The sequence below is a fragment of the Cavia porcellus genome, unplaced genomic scaffold (genome assembly GCF_034190915.1).
Source record: "Cavia porcellus strain 051 isolate PalLab524CR breed Dunkin Hartley unplaced genomic scaffold, mCavPor4.1 scaffold_21, whole genome shotgun sequence".
Lineage (NCBI taxonomy): Eukaryota > Metazoa > Chordata > Mammalia > Rodentia > Caviidae > Cavia > Cavia porcellus.
In genome coordinates, this window is record NW_026947504.1 from 49,982,960 (window position 1) to 50,002,346 (window position 19,387).

The 19,387-nt window shown below is 38.9% G+C and overlaps 1 protein-coding gene across 2 annotated transcripts in view; it reads left to right on the plus strand.

The window, feature by feature from the left end:
• Positions 1-263: 263 nt before the first annotated feature.
• Positions 264-19,387, plus strand: part of Diaph3 (diaphanous related formin 3) — a 462,609-nt gene continuing 443,485 nt past the window's right edge. For both annotated transcript variants that reach the window (XM_063232700.1, XM_063232701.1), the window contains exon 1: positions 264-622. In XM_063232700.1, the coding sequence (XP_063088770.1) occupies positions 455-622 (168 nt within the window). In that variant the 5' untranslated portion in view covers positions 264-454. The remainder of the gene's footprint in view (positions 623-19,387) is intronic.

A 19,387-nucleotide genomic window follows, 5' to 3' on the forward strand; every position in this document is an offset into this window, starting at 1 on the left:
AAACGTGCACAGAGCCAGGTTCTGCATTCCAGCTTCTCCAATTCCAATTAAATTCAGGCCAGTGACTTTGTGATAGGCACAAACGCTTCTCCAAACCAAACCTCAGCCTGCCAGCACAAGACCAAGGCCGGTGATCGCCGGAAGGGTTCTCTAGCCGAACGGACAGACAGCACAACCAATCGGATTTTGGAGATCTCCCGGAAGGGGCGGCACCCTGGCGTGTAATTGACCCGGAGGTACGGGATTGGTGCATCCGAGGCGGAGCCGCGGTGGCGGGAGTTTTCGGATGTATTGGCTCCAGCCCCGGCTGCAGCGGTTGGGCTGGCCTGGGCTGGCTTGAACTGAGAGCGCGGGTGACTAAACCGGGCAGGAGGACCTCCGAGGGTCCCCCAGATCCCCGATTGTAGTGTGCTGGACTGTTGGCTGTAGCCCGACCCCTGACCTGCGGAGAGCGATGGACAGGCATCGCCCGCGGCTGCACCTTCCGGCCCACGGCTCGGCCGCGGCGGCCCCTTATCCCTCCTCCGCCTCGCTCCGCAGCTGCCGGGAAAGCAAGATGCCGCGCCGGAAGGGTCCGCAGCCCGGCAGTCTGGAGGAACCTGGGGAGAAACGCCTTAAGTTTGTAAGTGTCGCCGGAGCTAGAGTGGGGCGGTTCAGTCCAGGGGCGGCGGCTCGGATCTGGGGATCCTTCAGGCCCATTCAACTCGAACTTGGTTGACAGCTGCGGGACGGGGGGCGCACACTGGGAGAGTGCTACTGTTTATTCTAGATATCCAGAGCTCCAGGTCTTCTTAGGTCGACAACGACAAGGTCAGATTGTATTTTAATCTTGTGACAAATGCTTGTGACAAATCTTCGTGCTGCTCCTACCTTAAGGCCGAAGTGAAAAGCAGTTCAGATGTCTATGTACTGAAGTCATCTAGGCGAATGTTGCATTTTCTTAGCCTTTCTTTTCCCCTTAGTGTAAGAGGGTAGACAAAAAGTGGTCTTTTAGGTAATAGTATTTACTTTTTTGATTAATATTTTAATACAACAAGAATTTTTAAGGTAGGTACATTTTTTCAAGTTGAGACAGCACGTTTTACTTGGCAGAGCATGTGGTCATAGCTAAAGAATGTTTAGTTTGGAAAGCAGTCTTAAGTATTTGAAACTCGTTATCCTCAACTGCTGAGAGCCACAAGAATGGTGACATTTTGTACTGGTAGGGGCAAATCTGTACTGTACTTGATTGTTATTTTTACAGGTTGAAGGATGATTAGGAGAGTTAATTTGACAGTGAAATATTCTGCCCAATGTAAGACCAATTCATTGCGAAGACTTTTCTTCCTTATAGAACCTACTTTGGACTAACAAGCTCATTTTATTTTGTCTTCATTCTTACAGTTTAGAATACAGGAGATGTGATTTTGCAAGTCAGTATTTTATGTTTAGTTTTACTGAAGGTGTAGCAGAAGATTCAGGTTCTAGTCATTTTCATTTCTAAGGCATACCATACTGATCTTTTCGGTATGCCATCGGGTTTTTGTAAAGATGACCTCTGAAGATGATACTTTTATGCTCTACAACTAACAGGCACATTCAAAATATTGTTTGTGGGGTTTGACTTGAATCATGACTCCATAATTCATTTAGAAGTAATTTTGACTCTTATCTTTGGAGTTAATGTGGAAATTTCTTTAGGTATATTCTTCCAGTTAATTAATTCTGCCCTCAGCTATGTCTAATCCACTGTTTAACTTGTTCTGAATATTTGATTTTAGCAGTTATTTTTTGTTTTGATAAGTTCCACTTGCTCATTTTTCAAATTTTCTTAGGTGTTCTTGTTTTAACTTTTAAACATTTTATACTAGGTTGTTATTTGTTTAACAGTTCTAGTATGTGCCATCTTTGGATGGTCTACATTGACTTGGCAAGCTTTCTTTTTTGTTTGTTGATCCTTGTAACTTTATTGCTTTGTCATAATCTGGAGGATTTCCAGGAGGATGGCCTCCTTCCTCCCTTTCTTCCTCTTTCTTCTCTCTCTTTCTACGCAGGAGAGCAAAACTAGGGCCTTATGTATGCTAAGCATGCTCCCGGTCATTGAGCTATACGCCCAGATCTCTGGGAATGCTATTCTATGGAGATATTTTGAAACTCTTTCTACCAGGAGACTGAGCATGCGAGATTTGGGACCATCTATCTCTCTGATAAGCTGGAATTCTTAAGAGAGGTTGGAAGTCCAGGTTCAGCTCACAGAAACAGAGACAATTGAGAGCTTCAACCAACAGTGTGATTAGACAGCATTTATAGGAAAACACAAGGGAGGCATAGAAAGCAATGTAATTGGCTACAGTTTACTCAAATGACCCCAATATTCTATTATAATAACTTGTCGATAAGTAATTAGTTCTCTAGTTATCGGGCCTTCTGCAACCAGCCAAACTCAATTACTGTGATTAAACTACATTGGTTTGGTCTGGTAGGCCCAGTGCAGGTACTTGGGTCCAAGTCCATGATTTCCCATACTTATATATTATTATCCTTGTTTGTCAATGAAGAGACTAAGATGCAGATTTGCTGAAGGTCACATAACTTTGATCTTTAATCACCATCTGGTATTACTCTTTCACGATTGTTGGGAGTTTTAATCCTTACCGCTTTTCTCTTCCAAGAACCATTAACAATAATTTGTAATGGCTTTAATGAATGTAGGGTTAGTGATTCCCTGGTTATAGGCAGGTTGTGAGGTGAGAAAAGGTATAAAGTTGGAAATTTTTTTTTTAATTTTAGTAGGAATGTAGAGTTGAAATCAGAGTAGGCTTGGGAGTAGTGCATCCTTTCCTGATTGCTTTCACTTTGAAGCAGGTGTGGTAGGTGGAGATATTCCAAAAGAGACACTCCTCAATTCTTGGAACCTTAGAATGTTACCTTATAAGGCAAAGATGGGCTTTGCAGATATGATTGATGGTTATAAAAATGGGCAAATTATTCTGGATGATTGGTGTGGGTTTTAAATGCCAACACACAGATTCTTATTTGACTATGGAAGAGAAGTTGTTAGGGCTACAGAGGCAGAGATGGGCAATGCAGCACTGGAAGCTGCCAGAATGAAGTCTGAAGAATGTTTTTCCTGGGCCTAGAGACTTCAGAGGGAAGGCAGTTGCTCTGTCAACACCTTAATTTTGACCCAGTGAAACTGATTTGATACTTACAGCCAGACAATGAATTTCTGATGCTGTAAGCAGGAAATTTGTGATAATTTGTCACAGCTGCCATAGGAAATCAAGCAGGTATTATAATCATGAGTTTGGCCATGTTGAAAGGTTTTAGGAGAACCATCAAATTTGTTTACATCTCCACCTTGTGTTACGCGGGATTACTGTATAAAACACAGTAAAATCTTAAACTGATCAGAATGATAATACAAATCTTCATCTGACTTTTGTTTACCATTTTTAGTATGTTTTTTTTTAAAAAACATTTCTTTGAATTCTCAACTAATGCTTTCAGTTGTCAAGAACTGAGAGTGCTCATAGTTGAAGGCTGTAGACGCCTAAGTTTTATGCATGCAAAATTCTACCTAACACATCAGCTATAGTAACCTTTAGTGATGGTAAAATCATTTTATTCAGGCAAGTCTTCTAAGAATTGTTTTGAATTTTTCCACTTTTTCATTTCTGTCCTTCCTAATACAATGGGGGAAAAAGTACCTAGGTTTGTTTTTATATGTGGTTTATTAAGAGGACAGATATCAGTGGCTTTTTGGCTGCTGAAAGTAGATGATAAATGGTATTTAATACTTTTGGACTATTCTGAATGTTTGAGGTGCGGTCGGGGTAGGAATGATTATCTCAGATTTAGAGTGAAGCTTAATTGCTTTTTTTCAGAGACTCCTGTCTTTAATTATGAAGTAAGCAAACTGACATACATTTATTACACCATGAAACCTTGCATCTCATCTAGTCTGTCTTGTAGCAATTGCTTCTGAACAGATGTTACCTGAAACACCTTTGTGCAGTTGGTGGAATGCTAAAATTTGTTATGCTTTTATTATTGTTGTCTTGAATTAACTCTACTTTATGGTGTAATTTTATTGCTGTGTCCTACAATGTTTATATATCTATTGCATTGTAAATTGGATTTAAAATTGGCTTTTTATATAGAATGTAAATTAACATGTATATAACTTGTTTATGCTTGCAGAATAATACAAGAAAAAACTGCCACGTATTATACTAATGTAATTGTCTTTAACTCAGCACATAGTATAGTATCCTCTAAACTAGGAGTCCAGTGAATGCTAAAGAATATGCTTACCATCACACTCCACTCTTGCTTGTTTATTCCAAGACTAATTTGACTTTTACATCTATAAAATATAGATTAAACATAACCTTTTACTTCATGAGATATTAAGGATCAAAGTGTGGGCTTTCTTTGAACAGAATCTGCAAAGGTAACTGTTTTTTTCAGGAGCAGCTGGGTGTCTTTGAAATACTTTAACCATTGGGAGTAATTCTTCTCAAATAACAAATCAAGTGGTCATTTTAACTTTAGGGAGAATTAAGCAGTTGATGTAAGTTGAGTGTTGGTGCTGAAAGATTCAAGTTACTGACCTTATTGAAAATTACTAGGAGATGCTGACTGTAGATTTTATTTCTCACAGGATCCACTCCCATCCTTACGTACAGGTTTTCTGGAAGATGCATTATGACCATTTATGAACAGTGGTTCGTACCACTCTCAGAGCTTGAGCAGAGTTGTGTCACTTACTAGCTGTGGGAGTTACCCTGTCTTTGTGCCTCTTTCTCCTGGTGTGCAAAATGGAGTCACTATGCAAATTAAAAGTTCATAAATATGAACCTACAATAGTGCCTCGTTTGTTGTAACTTCTGTAATTTTTTCCATTTATAGGGTTGCTGTTTTTGTTGCTAGTAGTAGTAATAGTAATGCTAGTGTATTGTATCACTGTACTGTACTACTGTATTTCTCTGTATTTTAAACATTGAGAATGTATATTGGATATTTGAGTAATTTTCTTATATTAATTGAGCTAGGCTTTTTCTTCATGGTATAGTGAAGGAGAACTTTTTCAGTTCTCAGGGTTTAAGCCCTGCCAGGTGATATTTGTGTTGATGCAGAGTTCTGAACTGATGGCTCAATGACTAAGTTTCTAAAGGTTTTTTTTTTTTTTTTCTTAAACATGTTTGGTGTACATGATTACATTTATCTCAGGGAGTTAACATGTATGTAATACGTCTTTTTACTTTTTTATTCTTTCCTCTTTACCCCTCTCCTTCTCTCTGAGGGGAATATTTTTTATTTGTAAAATGAAGCTCATGTAGCTATGAAACTTATTTACAAGTGAAACTTACAAAAAAGAAACCTACAAAGGAAACAGCCTTAAACTTAGTAAACAGTTTTGTTGTGCTTCTCCAGTATGGACTTGAATGGTAATAAAAATAATGTTCTTATATATGTATGCATAAAAAACGAAGTATAACTCTTTATGCTTATGGCTCTTTTACAATTATAAAACTGAAATAGATTTACACATAAAATCCAAAACAAAACTATATAATTAAATTAATACCCCTATTTATTTAAAGTGATTAATGATGATGTTGCTGAAATTGTCATCATTATTAGATTTAAGTGGAAGATGTATATATATTTAGCTTTTTTTTTTTTTTTGTTGCCACCTTGCTTCTCAGATAGAAATGAAATCCTATAGGCTAAGGAAAACAAATACAGGTTGAAGAATCTAAAAACTGAGTCTCACACTCTTGATAGAGGACTTCCTGTCAACATAACTGTTTTTTTGTTTGTTTTTTGACAGCTGTCTTACCTGCAGAGAGTGTAGAGTAGCCAGCTGTTGTAAACCTATTTGTAAGTAGCAAACAGCTGTATGTAAACAGTTTTAGTAAATAGGTATCAAACTTGAGAAAGCATAAAGAACGAGAACCATTACTAACATTTATATATTCATTTTTTCCTCTTGAAGTTTAATGTTCTATAGCTTTGGGAGCATTGTTACCTGGAAAGTATTATTTTGGAATTATAAATAGCCTTTTTGGTTGTTTGTATTTGTAGTCCAATAAGTTTGAGAAATGACACTTCAGAAAATCTGTTAATGAGAATATTTTATTCCTTCTTGTCTATTTCTCTTTATAATCTTTCCTTTTCATTTCTTTGAGGTAAGATCTTAGTGAGCTTTTATAATTTTTAATTTCAATTTTGATTTAAAAAAAAAAGGTTTCCAATTTATATGTATTTCTTTCCCCTAAAAGTAAGCCTATGAATGGAATTAATATCCAGTAACATTCTAATCTGTCCATATTTGGGTATCATGGCACATTTTAAACATTGGAAGGAAAAAAATTGACTAGAATTTGATGTATTAAATAAGAGCCTTCAGTGTGTGAGGGACTTGGGGGTGAACCCAAGTAGTTGTGGTTTAAGTTAAACTTTTGTGACTTAAAGATGGATAAATAGTAGATCCAAGTAGCACCATTAACTTTCTTGCAGCCTTTTGTAAGATACATAGTTAATTGTGAGAGCCCTAATACTGAATTTATTTTGCTAATTTTATTGTGAAGTATTTTCCTAGGATATATGTGGCGTTTATCTTTTAATTGCTCATTTTCTTCCGGTGGGTTGCTTATTTGGGTGTCATAAACTCAAGCTTTGTAACATTCAATGTTTTTTCCTTTCTTCCTTTTTTTTGCAGGGCTGGGGTATGGGGATTGAGCTACAGCTCTGGCCCTTTGTAAGAGTGAGACAGGGTCTTGCGGAGTCTCCTAGATGGACTCACACTCAGTTCTCCTGCCTTAGCCTCCTCCCAGCGTGCTGGGATTACAGGCATGTGCTACCAGTCTGGCTTCATTCACTTCATAAATAAAAGGCTTGCACATTGGTGAAGTTAATTATGACTTTAGAATTACTTTTTGCTTATTGAAATCTCAGGTAGAATTCAATTATAATGATAATTATAGTTCATTTCTAATGAAAAATTTGACAGTCTGAGAAGTGAACGTGAAAAATGGAGTACACATAGTCTGCATCCAGAAACTCAATGTGACAGTTTAATTTTTTTATAAAAGGTTACAGTGTTCAGTTACATCCATATTCTAACTTCACTCTACCTTTCTTCTGAGGGTATTTTGCTTTTGTTGATCTTCTGTCTTGAGTTGCTTTTAGTTAATGCTTGTTGTATTTCTTATTGCTGGAACAAAACACCTAACCCCCCACAATTTAAAGGAGCAGAGGTTTATTTTGGCTCACGGTTTCAACATTCATTCTATGCTTGGCTGCTTCCAAGACAAAAATGTTACTGTGGACCAAAGTGGTAGGCACAGCTGCTCAGTTCATGATGGCTGGGAAGCAGAGCAGGGGAACAGTGCCAGATACAGTGTACAAAAGTTATGCCACCATGACACGCAGACACACGCAGAAATGTGCTTTACTGATCCTGTAGGCAACCCTCAAGCCAATCAAGTTGACAGTTGTACTTAATGGGGTCACATGTATGTTTGTAAACTATTGGCAGTCACTTTCTCTGTGGTGTCTGGTTTAGACTTGTACTTAGAGTGGGAATCTGAATGATTGGCTAATTGGAAATTATGCAACCTCATACCACCCAGTTCATTAATTCATTTATGATTAATTTAAGTGTTATTGGTACACCTTAATGTCCATTTCATTTCGTATCAGTCTGAAATGGCGGTGCACAGGATATATAAATGCTACCAGAAACATACCTGGATCATTGGAGAGCTGGACCTGGAAATGTAGCCTTAGTCCCAGCTCTAAGCGCTGTGATCAAAAGGGCTTAGACTGGGTTCATTGTAGTTGTGTGTTTTTGGCCCGATTAATGAATCTCCGTGGTTCCAAATTCCCATCTGTATATTTGAAGTAACTATAATCTACATATACAGGCTGCTGAATTGATTGAGTTAATGTGTATTACAGGAGCCTAGGCATAGTGCCTCATACTTAATATGCGTCAACTTTTATGAGTTGATTCCAAGGCAGACTATGAGTTAACAGAATGACCTTTGACCTCCTTGTCCAGTGGCTTCACTTCTACAAGCTGGAAGTGGCCTGGCAGGCTTCTGGCTGAAGTGGGCTGCTGCATCCTTGTGGATCTGCTGTTAGCTATGAGTGGAAGCCCTTAGCCTATGTCCTGAATGATCAAATAATAGTGATGGGCTATGATGTTGCTATTAGCACATAATGTCACACACTTCTTTTGTGCAGATGTTCTCATTGCCCTAATTTTGCACATGATGGAGCTGAGTGAGGCAGGGAACTTTCTCCAGAAGGCACAGTGGGGAATAGGGCTTGATGGAGACGAACACAGGCAGGCTGGCTTCCAGAACCTTGCCTTGTGACTATTTGGTTGACTTCCTTCCATTATTTTAGCATTTATCCTATCAATCTTTTTTACCCCATGTGAGGACCTGATTCTTTTTTGTTGGATATGATAATCTTTTTGTATTGAAAGAGTAATAGCTACATCTCTTAAAAAGTCCAACAATGTAAGAGTGCAAAGTGAAGTCTGCATCCCAGACCACAACATGATCCTCCACCCCCACAATGATACCACTTTTTTTTTATTCTTTTCTTTTGTAGCCTTTTCATGACATTCTGTGTGTATGTGTCAAGCATCCTCTTATACTCACAGGAACATACTGTAGCTTTCATGGAAAAGTTCTTATATATCATTACCCTAGACTTTTAGGATTCACCTGCACATCTTTTTCAGAAACAAAAATAAAGGCCATGTTGCTTGAACTTGCTGTTATTTTCTACATCTGTAGCTGTTCCTCATCCTTTCTCTTCTAGTATCCACAAAGAAATGCCTGTTTTCATACTCAAGGTTAATCCCTTTACTGCTGTTCTTAACCTAGCCCCATTCCATTGGGAATATTTCACTCTTTTCAGGCTCCATCCTGTAAAACCACTTGAGTGTTTTCTATTGTAAAGAAAAAGCAGAAGGACAACCAAACAACTCTCCTCCAACGTTTCCTTGACACTTTGCCCCTTGGAATATCATCCTCTGCTTTCTCCCTTTTAACCACTTTCCTTGAATTAATTGTTTTCATTTTTTCAGTGATGTTTGAATGTCCTTTATACTGAGCATAGCACACGTGGATACAATGTGGTCCTTGACTTCAGGCAGGTATGTGGAGTATTACTGGGGGATCCGTGTCACATAATCTTTAAAAACTAAGCCTATGGCCTTGACCTTGGCTTAAACTCTGGCTTTTTAATACAGAGTTTCACTATGTTGCCCAGGCTGGCCTTGAACTGTGTCCTGCTTCAGCTTCCCAAAGTGCTATTGTGCGCAGCACTTAACTCTTATTTTTGATGAATGTGTGACTTCAAAGTTACTGTGTTCTTTAATTCCTGTAATTGTCAAATGAGAAAGATGGTGCTTTTAGGTTAGATATGATGATTTGATGTGTTATAATGAGAGTTAACACATAACCTCTAATCAACTCTTAGCTTCACGCTTCTGTTCTGAGACCCTGGTAAAGGGGAGGGTGCCTGTGAAGAGGATTGAGTCACCTTCAGTGGGTTCCTGGGTTTGCCTTCTTGTTTGCCATTTCTGAAATTCCTTTGGCAGATTTACAGCTGACAAACTCAGTGGGCGAGTTTTCAATCCTTATCTTACTTGATTTCTACAACATAAAAGAAATGTAAAATGTGTCTCACATTTTATGTGTGGTGTTGGAACTGCATAAACGGCTGGAGTGTGCTTTTTCTCCCTTTTACACATTTACTTTTTGAAATACATAGTCTTTGGACTCATTTGCAAGAAAACATGGTGATTTTGTTACTTTATAAAACATTCAACTTTGTCAATACTTTAATAGTTAAATTTTTCCCTAATTAGCTACTACCCTATAATTACTTTCTTAATTGACTTTTAAATGCTACTCTGGAATATTTTTGTGACTTAAGCTTTAGTCTGAATCAGGAGGTCACGGTTATGAGGCTTGTGTATGGACTGTCTTTGACAGTCAGAGGCCATCATAGAAGTAGGGAACAGGCAGAAACTGGCCTGTTGGCTGCTGTTCATTAAAAGCTTGATTTGAGTTTCTTTGTGGGATTTAAATGCTATTTTTTGCTATGAATTATAGCTCTTCACTTGGGTTTATGGATACCGCCTCGATAACTTAAAAGCACTTCCAGAGCTTGACCTTCATTTTGTATCCTTTGTTCCTGTGAATCTTGGGTCAAATCTCTCCTTAGCTCTGCATATGGATATGGATATGTTGATCGTTTGGTTGTGTCTGTCTAGGAGCTGGCAGGACAGGGATGATTAGTCCTGAGTTTACATGATCTCGTTTCACAAGATTCCAAGAGAACAGGTTTATGGGGACATTCAGCTACATCTAGAACTCTCCAGCCATTGTCCTGAACCTCTGGTCACCTGAATTCTAGGAATGGGAGAGTTCTGCATGACTGAGATCACCACAGAGACAGTCCTTTCCCGGAAACATGATCCTTCAGCCATAAAGATTCCAGAACTGTGACACCAGGATTGAGATAATAACTGGAGAAGCCCAGGTCATCAGTTCTAATCCTTGAAAACTTGGCGTCCAGCCTTTGCTGGGAGACTACACCCCCTCTAGCTACTTAAACTGGAATCCTTTCCTATCATCTCTCTTAGCTTTTCAGTTAAAGCTTTTTTCTTTCTAAATTTGTGCTTTAGTTTTAATTTCTTTTTCTTCTAAAGTGAGGCTTCATGCCAGCCAGCTACAATATATATTAAAGTTTTTCCATAAATGAGAAATTAAGAAGCAACTGTGCGTTATATTTGTATTATGCGCTTGAGAAAGCAACTTTAGAAAGTGGGGAAACTTTTAACAAAATATGTGTTTTAATCAGTTTTAGACAATTTATAGAAATTACCGGTGCCCCAGTGATCTTCTCCATCCCTTTTGCTCATTCATCTAAAGTTTAAACATTTTAAGGTATGCATTTATAATCAGAGATAATTGTACTGCTTAATAACCATCTCCTTGGAATTATGCTGATTTTATTAAGATTTTATCTTAATGTTTCTTTGCTCCATTAATTATCCAAACTACCTCTTAGAGTTGATAACAGTGGTTGTCCCATTGTAGATGTGGAGACTGAGAGGAAGGAAGATGGCAGAGCCTGACGTTTTGCATCAGTGACTGACGTTTCTCCCCCAGCCTGGCCCCTCACTCATCACCTCCGGCCATCAACTCCTTGCCATCCGATTTCCTGATCTTTAGAGTAGAGAAAAACTAATTTATAGGGTTGGCTGAATTAGTAGTTGTGGCAACTGCTGGCGTAACTGACTATTCAGAAACTGGTTGAAGTGATGACAGCAGGTGGGCTGTATTGTATTGGTATATAAGGGCCCATGTAGCAATCCCGGGTTCTGTCTCAGACAAGGCCCATTTGGTTTAAAGAAACAAGTCCCCATGTATTATCATGTTGAAGCTTGAAAAGGGCACTGAAAAGTTACACAGGGTGTCCCCAAAATCAAGTACACTAAGTACAGCTGGCCCTCCTGCGGCACTAGAATCAAGAACTGGAAGCTGGCGTCTTGTCATCTCTCTGTCTCTCAGAAGCCATGTCACTGTGGTCTCATTTTGCTTCTTACTAGGCATCTAATCCACCATTGCCTCTCTGCATAAAATGGCTTCCACTGCATATAACTTCACGTAGTCAGATATGAGGGCTCATAATTCTAGATGCACATCTGTGCTCTTAGTCCTATAAAAGCGGAGTCTGATGTTCATCTCTGACTCGGTTTTCCCCAAGAGGGAGGGTTTCACTGGCTCTGCCTGGTTTTTTTGTGGTCTGCCTCATGTTTGCCTGTGGCTCAGACTGTCTCGCAAAGGACAGTGAGGACTGCTGGGCCACCCCTGTGCTGAGGTACTCTCAGGGAGGGGATGGTGTACATGAGCTAGATAAACCAACAGGAGGTTACTAGAGCTGCATTTGTGGGTCTGTGGAGATTCCTTGATGGTAGTCTTGGTACTAGAAGACTCTGCTTAAGTTAGACTGTCTCATTCAGTGTCTCTAACCCTGGTTGTGTGCTAGTCACTTGAGACAGGTATGAAATTGTGCTTAGTAAGCTCTGCCTTTGGGTATTCTGATTCGGTTGGTTGCAAAATTACTCAGGCATTTCTTCTGTATTAGCATTAGGAAAAGAAACAAATTTTCAGGTGATTCTCCTGTGAATTCAAATTGAAAACCACTAGCTAAACTGTTCCCTGGGCAGTAATAACTTTAAAGTTTCAAAGATGAGGGAAACATAGTCATCACCACATTAAAAAAAAAATACAAAAACAAGCTTCACAGATGATACATAAATATTAAGCTACAAAACATAGTAATCTGTGACCCAAGGAGACTTTAGACAAAAGGGTTCTGGGGTGAAGTGGGGTCTTCATTTCTTGATGCTAATGGAGGTTGACCCACCCTTGCCATGAATTTATGTGTATAATGCCTGCTCATCCTGGGTCTTCACCTCTCATCCGTCTCTGGCTGTGAGGCCCAGGCAGCAAGCAGACTTGGGATGGCCTTGTGAGACTCTCAGTGGTTAGTTTTTAGTCCCCAGGTCTGGGTTCCGAACAAATTTGACAAAACAGGAGAGGTGCAGTCGCTGAAAAATAATAGTCCACATAATTGATTCCCAGCAAAATAGAGCTGATGGCAAAGTGACCAGGATAAAAATGTCTGTCCTCAAAGAACAGAAGGCAAGTGGGGGATGTCAGCACACACTTACCAGTTACTAATGGATTTCAACAGATTAGAGAATGATCACTGGACCCAGAATGAGGAGGAGACTGGTAGGGGAAGCCTTGCGAAGAATGATTGGCTTAAACCAGGTTGATGCCTGTGGGGACTCTGTGGGATGGAAAGGTAGGAAACTGACTGAAAGCCTAACTCTGGGTAGAACACTGTACTTTCTATAACTTTCCCTGTGAAGTATCCTACCAGCCCACAGGGCACTGGCTTGCTTGGTCAGTAATACAGATGAGAAGCTTAAGGCTCAAAGAGGAAGTGTCCGAGGTGGATTCCAACCTGGGTGAGTTTGACCTCATTGTTTGCTTCCAAAAAGTATTGCTTTTTCCACAACTCAGCATAATAACTCGCAGCAATGCACATTTGATTTGGGGAAGTAAAAGAACCTTCTTGAAGAGGCAGGCTTGGAGGGCATATAGGGTGCTGTTAGTGGCCTGAGCACAGAGGGGAATGAAGGCCCAGAGAAGAAATAGGAACCAAGGCAGGTGGATTTAACATGGGATCAGTTACAGAAGTGTTCCAAAGGGCGGGGGGCAAGTTGGAGATGCCTAGATAACCTAGGGATTAGTAATTGCAGGAAGGAGAGGCATTCCCCTAACAGGAGCTGGAGGAGCCGGCCTTGTGTCCCTGGGCTGGGCCTCTGCTATCTGTGAAGCATGTAGACTTCTGAGGGAAGACTTCTCAGAGATGATTCGCAAAGTTCTGAGGGTTGTTTGGGATTATGTTTAAATGGTTGTCTCTGTGTCTCTGTGTCTCTGTGTCTCTCTGTCTCTGTCTGTCTGTCTCTATATATACATATATATGTTTTTTTTTTTTTTTTTTTACTTTTTTCCCCTTCTGTGAGCAACTTTGGCCATTCTCTCTACTCCTTTTGGACTAATTCTATACTAAAAATAATTTTACTAAGAGAACTAACTGAGTTTTTCTAAAAATTGCTTTCATTGACTTTCCTGTTTATTCCTGCATATTTCTAACACCTAGAAAATGACTCCTGGTAGCATAATCAAAGCAACCATTTGCGGGACCCTGAAGAAATTACTTGAATATAGTCCTTTCTCACCCCACCCTTCCCTCCCATACAACTTGCATGATAGGCTGATTTGACTGTTATGAACTGTTTAAGTTGAATATTTAAAAGATGCATTTTGTACTTGTAAAGTATTTGTGACTGTTTAGTTAGAAGAACAAAGGTCTATGTCCTTAAAATGCTGTAGGACTCTTGCAAATGAGAAGGGGACCAAGAGATGGAAGAGGGGGTGGACAGAGAAAGGAGACCAAAGAATTAAGATGTGTTACGTACATGTACCAACTCCCCACAATGAATGTAACTGTTACATACTCAAACATGTATTGATAAAAATAAAAACTAAAAAAAGTTGTCTGGGTCTGATTTGCCACCTTCTCCCTTTGGTGACTTCGTTGGTACTGCAGGAGCTACCCTGGCTCCTTGTTCTTGAATGCCAAGCGTATGTCTTCCTATCACCTTATTCTGGCAATTCTTTTTAACTGAATCACTTGTCCCCCATATCCACACAGCTATCTCCACTCTACTGACAACTCTTTATACAAATGCCACTTTGTCAGTGAGACCTGCCCCACCCAATTCCACATATTTAAAATTGCAGCCTATAGACTTTCTACCCTAAACTGGGCTTTCCCAAGTTTACCTTTTGTATCACTTATCTCTGTACTTTCACTGGTTCACTGTCTTGTTTCTCCAATTGGAAGTGTTCTTCTAGGACAAAATCTTTGATGTTATTTACTGATGTATGTCTTATCAGGAATATAGTAATGTTTAATATTTGCATGAAAAGAATCATGTTCTTTGAGAAGAATGGATTCTGTATTGCGTGCTTTACCTGAATCATGGTTAAAAATATGACTTTAGATTATTGTCATAATGTTTGAAGGTTAATTAGCATGTATTTAAGCAGATCCAATTAGCAAGTAGCGATCCTTTTTCTTTTGGTCACCACTGAATTGTGTTTATTCCATTGTCTTGCATTTTGTTTATGTGCTTACTGATCTTGTAGCTCTTCGTTGTAAAATCCAAAGGGTAGAGACTGGGTGCTCTTTATATTTATGTAATGTCTTGCGCATGTTGGCAGCCTAATTATATTGTGTAGAAGAAAAAAGTATTATGAGACAAGATTTGACTTGGAGAAATCCTGTTCTGTTCCTTATATTGCCATTATGTCTTCATTTATGTGAAGGGCTGATCAAGGGATAGTGAATGAACATGGTGAGTAGTATTTAACTTCACTTTCTAAAGATGGTGTGGTATTGTTTGCATTTGCAATAACAAAAAAATGATAGATTTCTTTTATCACCACTATTAATAAGTGTCATAAAATAGAAAAATACAGCAAAGTCAATATATTGTTGTTGCCACAGAAATTGAGTTTGTGTCAAAAGGATTTGAGCTTGTGATGTAGTGATTCGTATATTTTTCTTGGAATTAAGTCTCTAGCAGGTGACAACATCAATAATTCACAGAACCAGGGAGCTTTTTGAGATTGGTTAATTTATATATGTGAATTAGGTAACAAATGAATAATGTGTTTAATATATTCTGACATACTTGGAAATATACATTAAAACAGCCTATTAAAAGAATAGTTCATCTATTAGGGTTTTTTAGATTTTGTTTTTACTAATATGCACATTTTTATTTGAAAAGGAACTAATCTACATTTTCTGTTCAGTGAGAAAAGTTTTACCCATAGCAACTTTAAAAACATTTTCTTATAAAAATAAATACATGCATTGTATACAACCAGGAAATCAAAAAAAACCTCTAAATTCCACAACCCAGATATATAAAATTAGTAAGTTTCTGTTACTTATTCCGTAAATGTGTTTATTTATAAAGTTAGAATTAGATTGCAAATACAATTTTGAATGCAGCAATTTTTTTCATGTAACATATTATGAGCATTTTAATGTCACTGTAGTCCATATGCCAGGAGCACGATTTAATCTTCTCCAGGTTTTGGGAAATTTGGGGTTGATTACAATTCTAGCTACTAAATATTCTGCAGTGATACATATTTGCATAAAAATGATTGTATTATTTTCCAAGTATAAATATTAGAAGGTTTAAATGTGTGCATGAGATTTGTATAATCAAATTATTTGCTAGAAAATTCTAATCAAAGTTCTTTTTTTGTTACTGGGGATTGAACTCATGATCTTGCGCTTGTAAGGCAGGTGCTTGTGCCGCTGAGCTAAATCCCCAGCCCTAACCAAAGTTCTTTATGATGATGCTGGAAAGTAAAAAAAAAAAATTCTTCTTGCCTTTTCAACTACACTACATATGAAATAATATGTATGCTGTACTATCTTCAGGAACATCCAGTTTAAGTTTCTTTGTTGGACAAAAGGGTTGGTTTTGTTTTTTTGAAACACTTTTTGGCTTTTGGTCGCACTGTGCCATTGAGGCTGGCTCCTAGCTCACTGTGAAGCCGGGCTGGCCTTGAACTCCTGGCAGTCCTCTTGCTTCAGCCTCCCAAGTGCTGGGATTACAGGGGAGTGCCTCCACAAGCATGAAGCGCTCTCAGCTGTAATTTAGTATGTAATTTATAAGCTTTGTGGTGATCCTGGGAGCCTGCAATCAGTGTAATTCTCTCCCCAGCAAATTCTTGCTTTTTACCCTTTTCTCCAGATGAAAAGGGTTTTAGATTCTCTTAACCTAGAACTGAACTCACTTGTAAAGTGGTTCTGAGATTTGAATTGCTTTTCCCTGGATGTGCTGTAGAAGAATTTTTGATGTAGTGGTGTAGATTTAAAGAGCTGGAATGGCTCAAGGTAAATCTTAAAAAAAGGTTTTTAAAACTGTGTTACTAGAATTAGCCATTGTATTTTTAGTTTAATTTTACCTCGTTTGAGTGAGTTCATTGAAAGAAAAGGAACACTAGAAGTGTTAGAATAAAAAATGACTAGTTAGCTGGCTAGCCACTGTGATGCATAATCGAGGGGATATTTGCAGACAAAATTTGTTAATTAGTTTTTTTAGAGAGATATTCTTTCCCTTCTACCCCTGTGGGTATGTTGCAATCTTTTGAAAACCTTGTATTGTTCTCATAAAAATGCATTTTTTAAATCTTCTCTTCTGTGGTTTTTGCTGTGTTTTGAAAGCTAGTCTTTCTTGATGAGTCTCATTTCACATAGTAGGGATTATGGGAAAGGGATCTATGGATTCGTGTGTGTGTGTGTGTGTGTGTGTGTGTGTGTGTGTGTGTCCCTAGGGAAGCCTTAAGGAATGAAATGATTGTCTTCCCGAGGTAGGCGTGGATACAGCTTTGCCTGAGTGATTAAAAGAGGTCGGGGAGCTTTTCCAACTTCCTACCCTGTTCCTAACATCTCCTCTCCACTTTTCTCCACACAGACTATAACATGGCTACATAAAAAGCCAGCCAACTTAAAAGTTTTTCTTGATGGTATCAAAGAGGCAGCTTTACACTTTTCCTGAGGGGTACAGTGGGAGGGCTTCCGTGTTATTTTTGGACTTTTCTGAGATGTTAAATCAAGGGCCTTCGAAGGACAATATGTTCACATCTGTGTGTTTTGTAGTTGCCTGCAAGATGGTCTTTGTGGATGTGTTAGTGTCATGGTTAGAAGTAATACTGGGAGGAAAGAAGAGTGGAGGGGATTAAAAAGAAGTTTAAGATGTGTTCAGTACACGTCCCCGTGAATGTCTATTCAAGAAGTAATATTACACTTTCATAGTCCTTGTAATTGGTGTCAGTATTAAGATAAGCACCAGTGTATGGGCCAGAAGTGTTATTACGTTGGAGTGCATATTCCTAGGTTATTGATTCAAAGAATAGTCTGAACTTTTCCCCCCTTGTGATGTTGTCCAGACTGTCCCTGAACTTCTGGGCTCAGGTGGTCCTTGTGTCTCAGGCTCCCAAGTATCTGGAACTACAGGCTTGCACCACTGTACTCAGCTTACTCTAGATTTTAAAACAAAATGTGAACACCCCTTTATCATTTTCCGCTATAGATTATGATTAAGTGAAGCTGATGTTTGCTTTTTTCCTCCAGGTAGAACTTTGCTGGGTCAGTAATTTTTCATTTACTCATTTTCTCTAGCAAATAGTGTCATATCATAGTTTGATGTGACTGATCTTCAATATTTAGGTACCAAATATATACTTAGGAGATTGAGTGGATACACAGTAGACTAAGCAGTTGAATAAATGATACAAATGGCAATTACCCTGTATATTAGATTGCTGAATTCTCTTATGACAGTACTAACCTGTCATTTCTTGGCAATCAGGCCCGTCCCAGTTACACTAGCTCTGTGTCCTTCTTATCTTCTCCTTTTTTTTCCCCCCTGAGATATTGTCTCCCCCTATAGCCCAGGCTAGTCTTGAATCAAGGCAGTCCTCCTGCCTCAGCCTCTCGAGTATTGGGACTACAGGTGTGCGCTCCCACGCCCAGCCTTTGTCTCCTGCTTTGCAATCCTCTTGTACTTCTCATCTGTGCCTTTCATGTGGCTGGTTTCGGGGACCTGTCTTTTAAAGTTAGCCATGTGAGAAATTCGTAGATGAGCAGATTAAGGGGCTGCTTAATGGCCGAATGTGGTGGGACATGGAGCAGAATTTCGCATGTGGTCCTCTGTGTGGTAAGCCACTGCCAAAGTGCCTCTTAGGTACATGGCTTCCCAAGTCCACTTTAGACCTGCTGCGTCTGTCTCGGGGTCTGGGAGACCTTGTAATCTGCGTTTTCCAAGAAAGTCTTAGCGTGATTTTTGTGCATACTGTCAAGCTGAGAACCTACTGATTTAGAGGCCCTACTTCATGAAAATTGTAGCTGAGTTAGATATCTTTAGAGGCTTTCCTCTTGTAAGTTTCCTTCCTGTTCTGTTCCTTCCTAGCAACCTAGTTAAATGGTGTAAACTGAATGAGTCGAACTGTAGGAGCCCAAATACATTAGTACATTTGACTACGATGACAGTGACAAGTTGATCCAAGCTGCAAGGTTGACAGTTGGTAGTGCCTCACGTTTCTAATGACATCAAACAATAGATCCTTTGCTCTGTTCACATGTGTTAACCAGTGAAATAAAACACAGCATCTGCTACAAGGATGGGCTACGTGGGCTCCTTGGAAGCTCTTTCATTGGATGGCTTGTATATTGCTTTGTATGTTAAGCAATTTGTTCATTTTTGTTACTTGCTTATAAACTAAGTTGGTGAGGAGGAACTGTGTCTTTATACCTCTTGATATTCACAGTATTTTGCACAGTGCTCTGAAAAGCTGTAAATCTATTTTTTGACAGTAGGCACTGTCTTCAATAAAAGTTTTGATGCATTGCTTAAATGGGAATATAGAGACCTATGTTCTGTGTTTCTATTTTGTTTTTCTCGGATCCTATGTTCTTTTGAAGAAAAAAATCTATAAAAACTCCTTTTACTCTTTCAGTTCCGCAGTGACCCTTTTGACCATTCGTCCTAGGAACTATCATTAGCAGAAAACATTGTTACCCATCTGTATGTGGTGCTCCTTACTTTTTAGGGAGAAAAATAGGAATAGCAAGTTGAGGAACGTAGGACCACAAAAAGAAGGGTAAGTGTTTGACTTAGGAGAAGAACTCTAAGTAT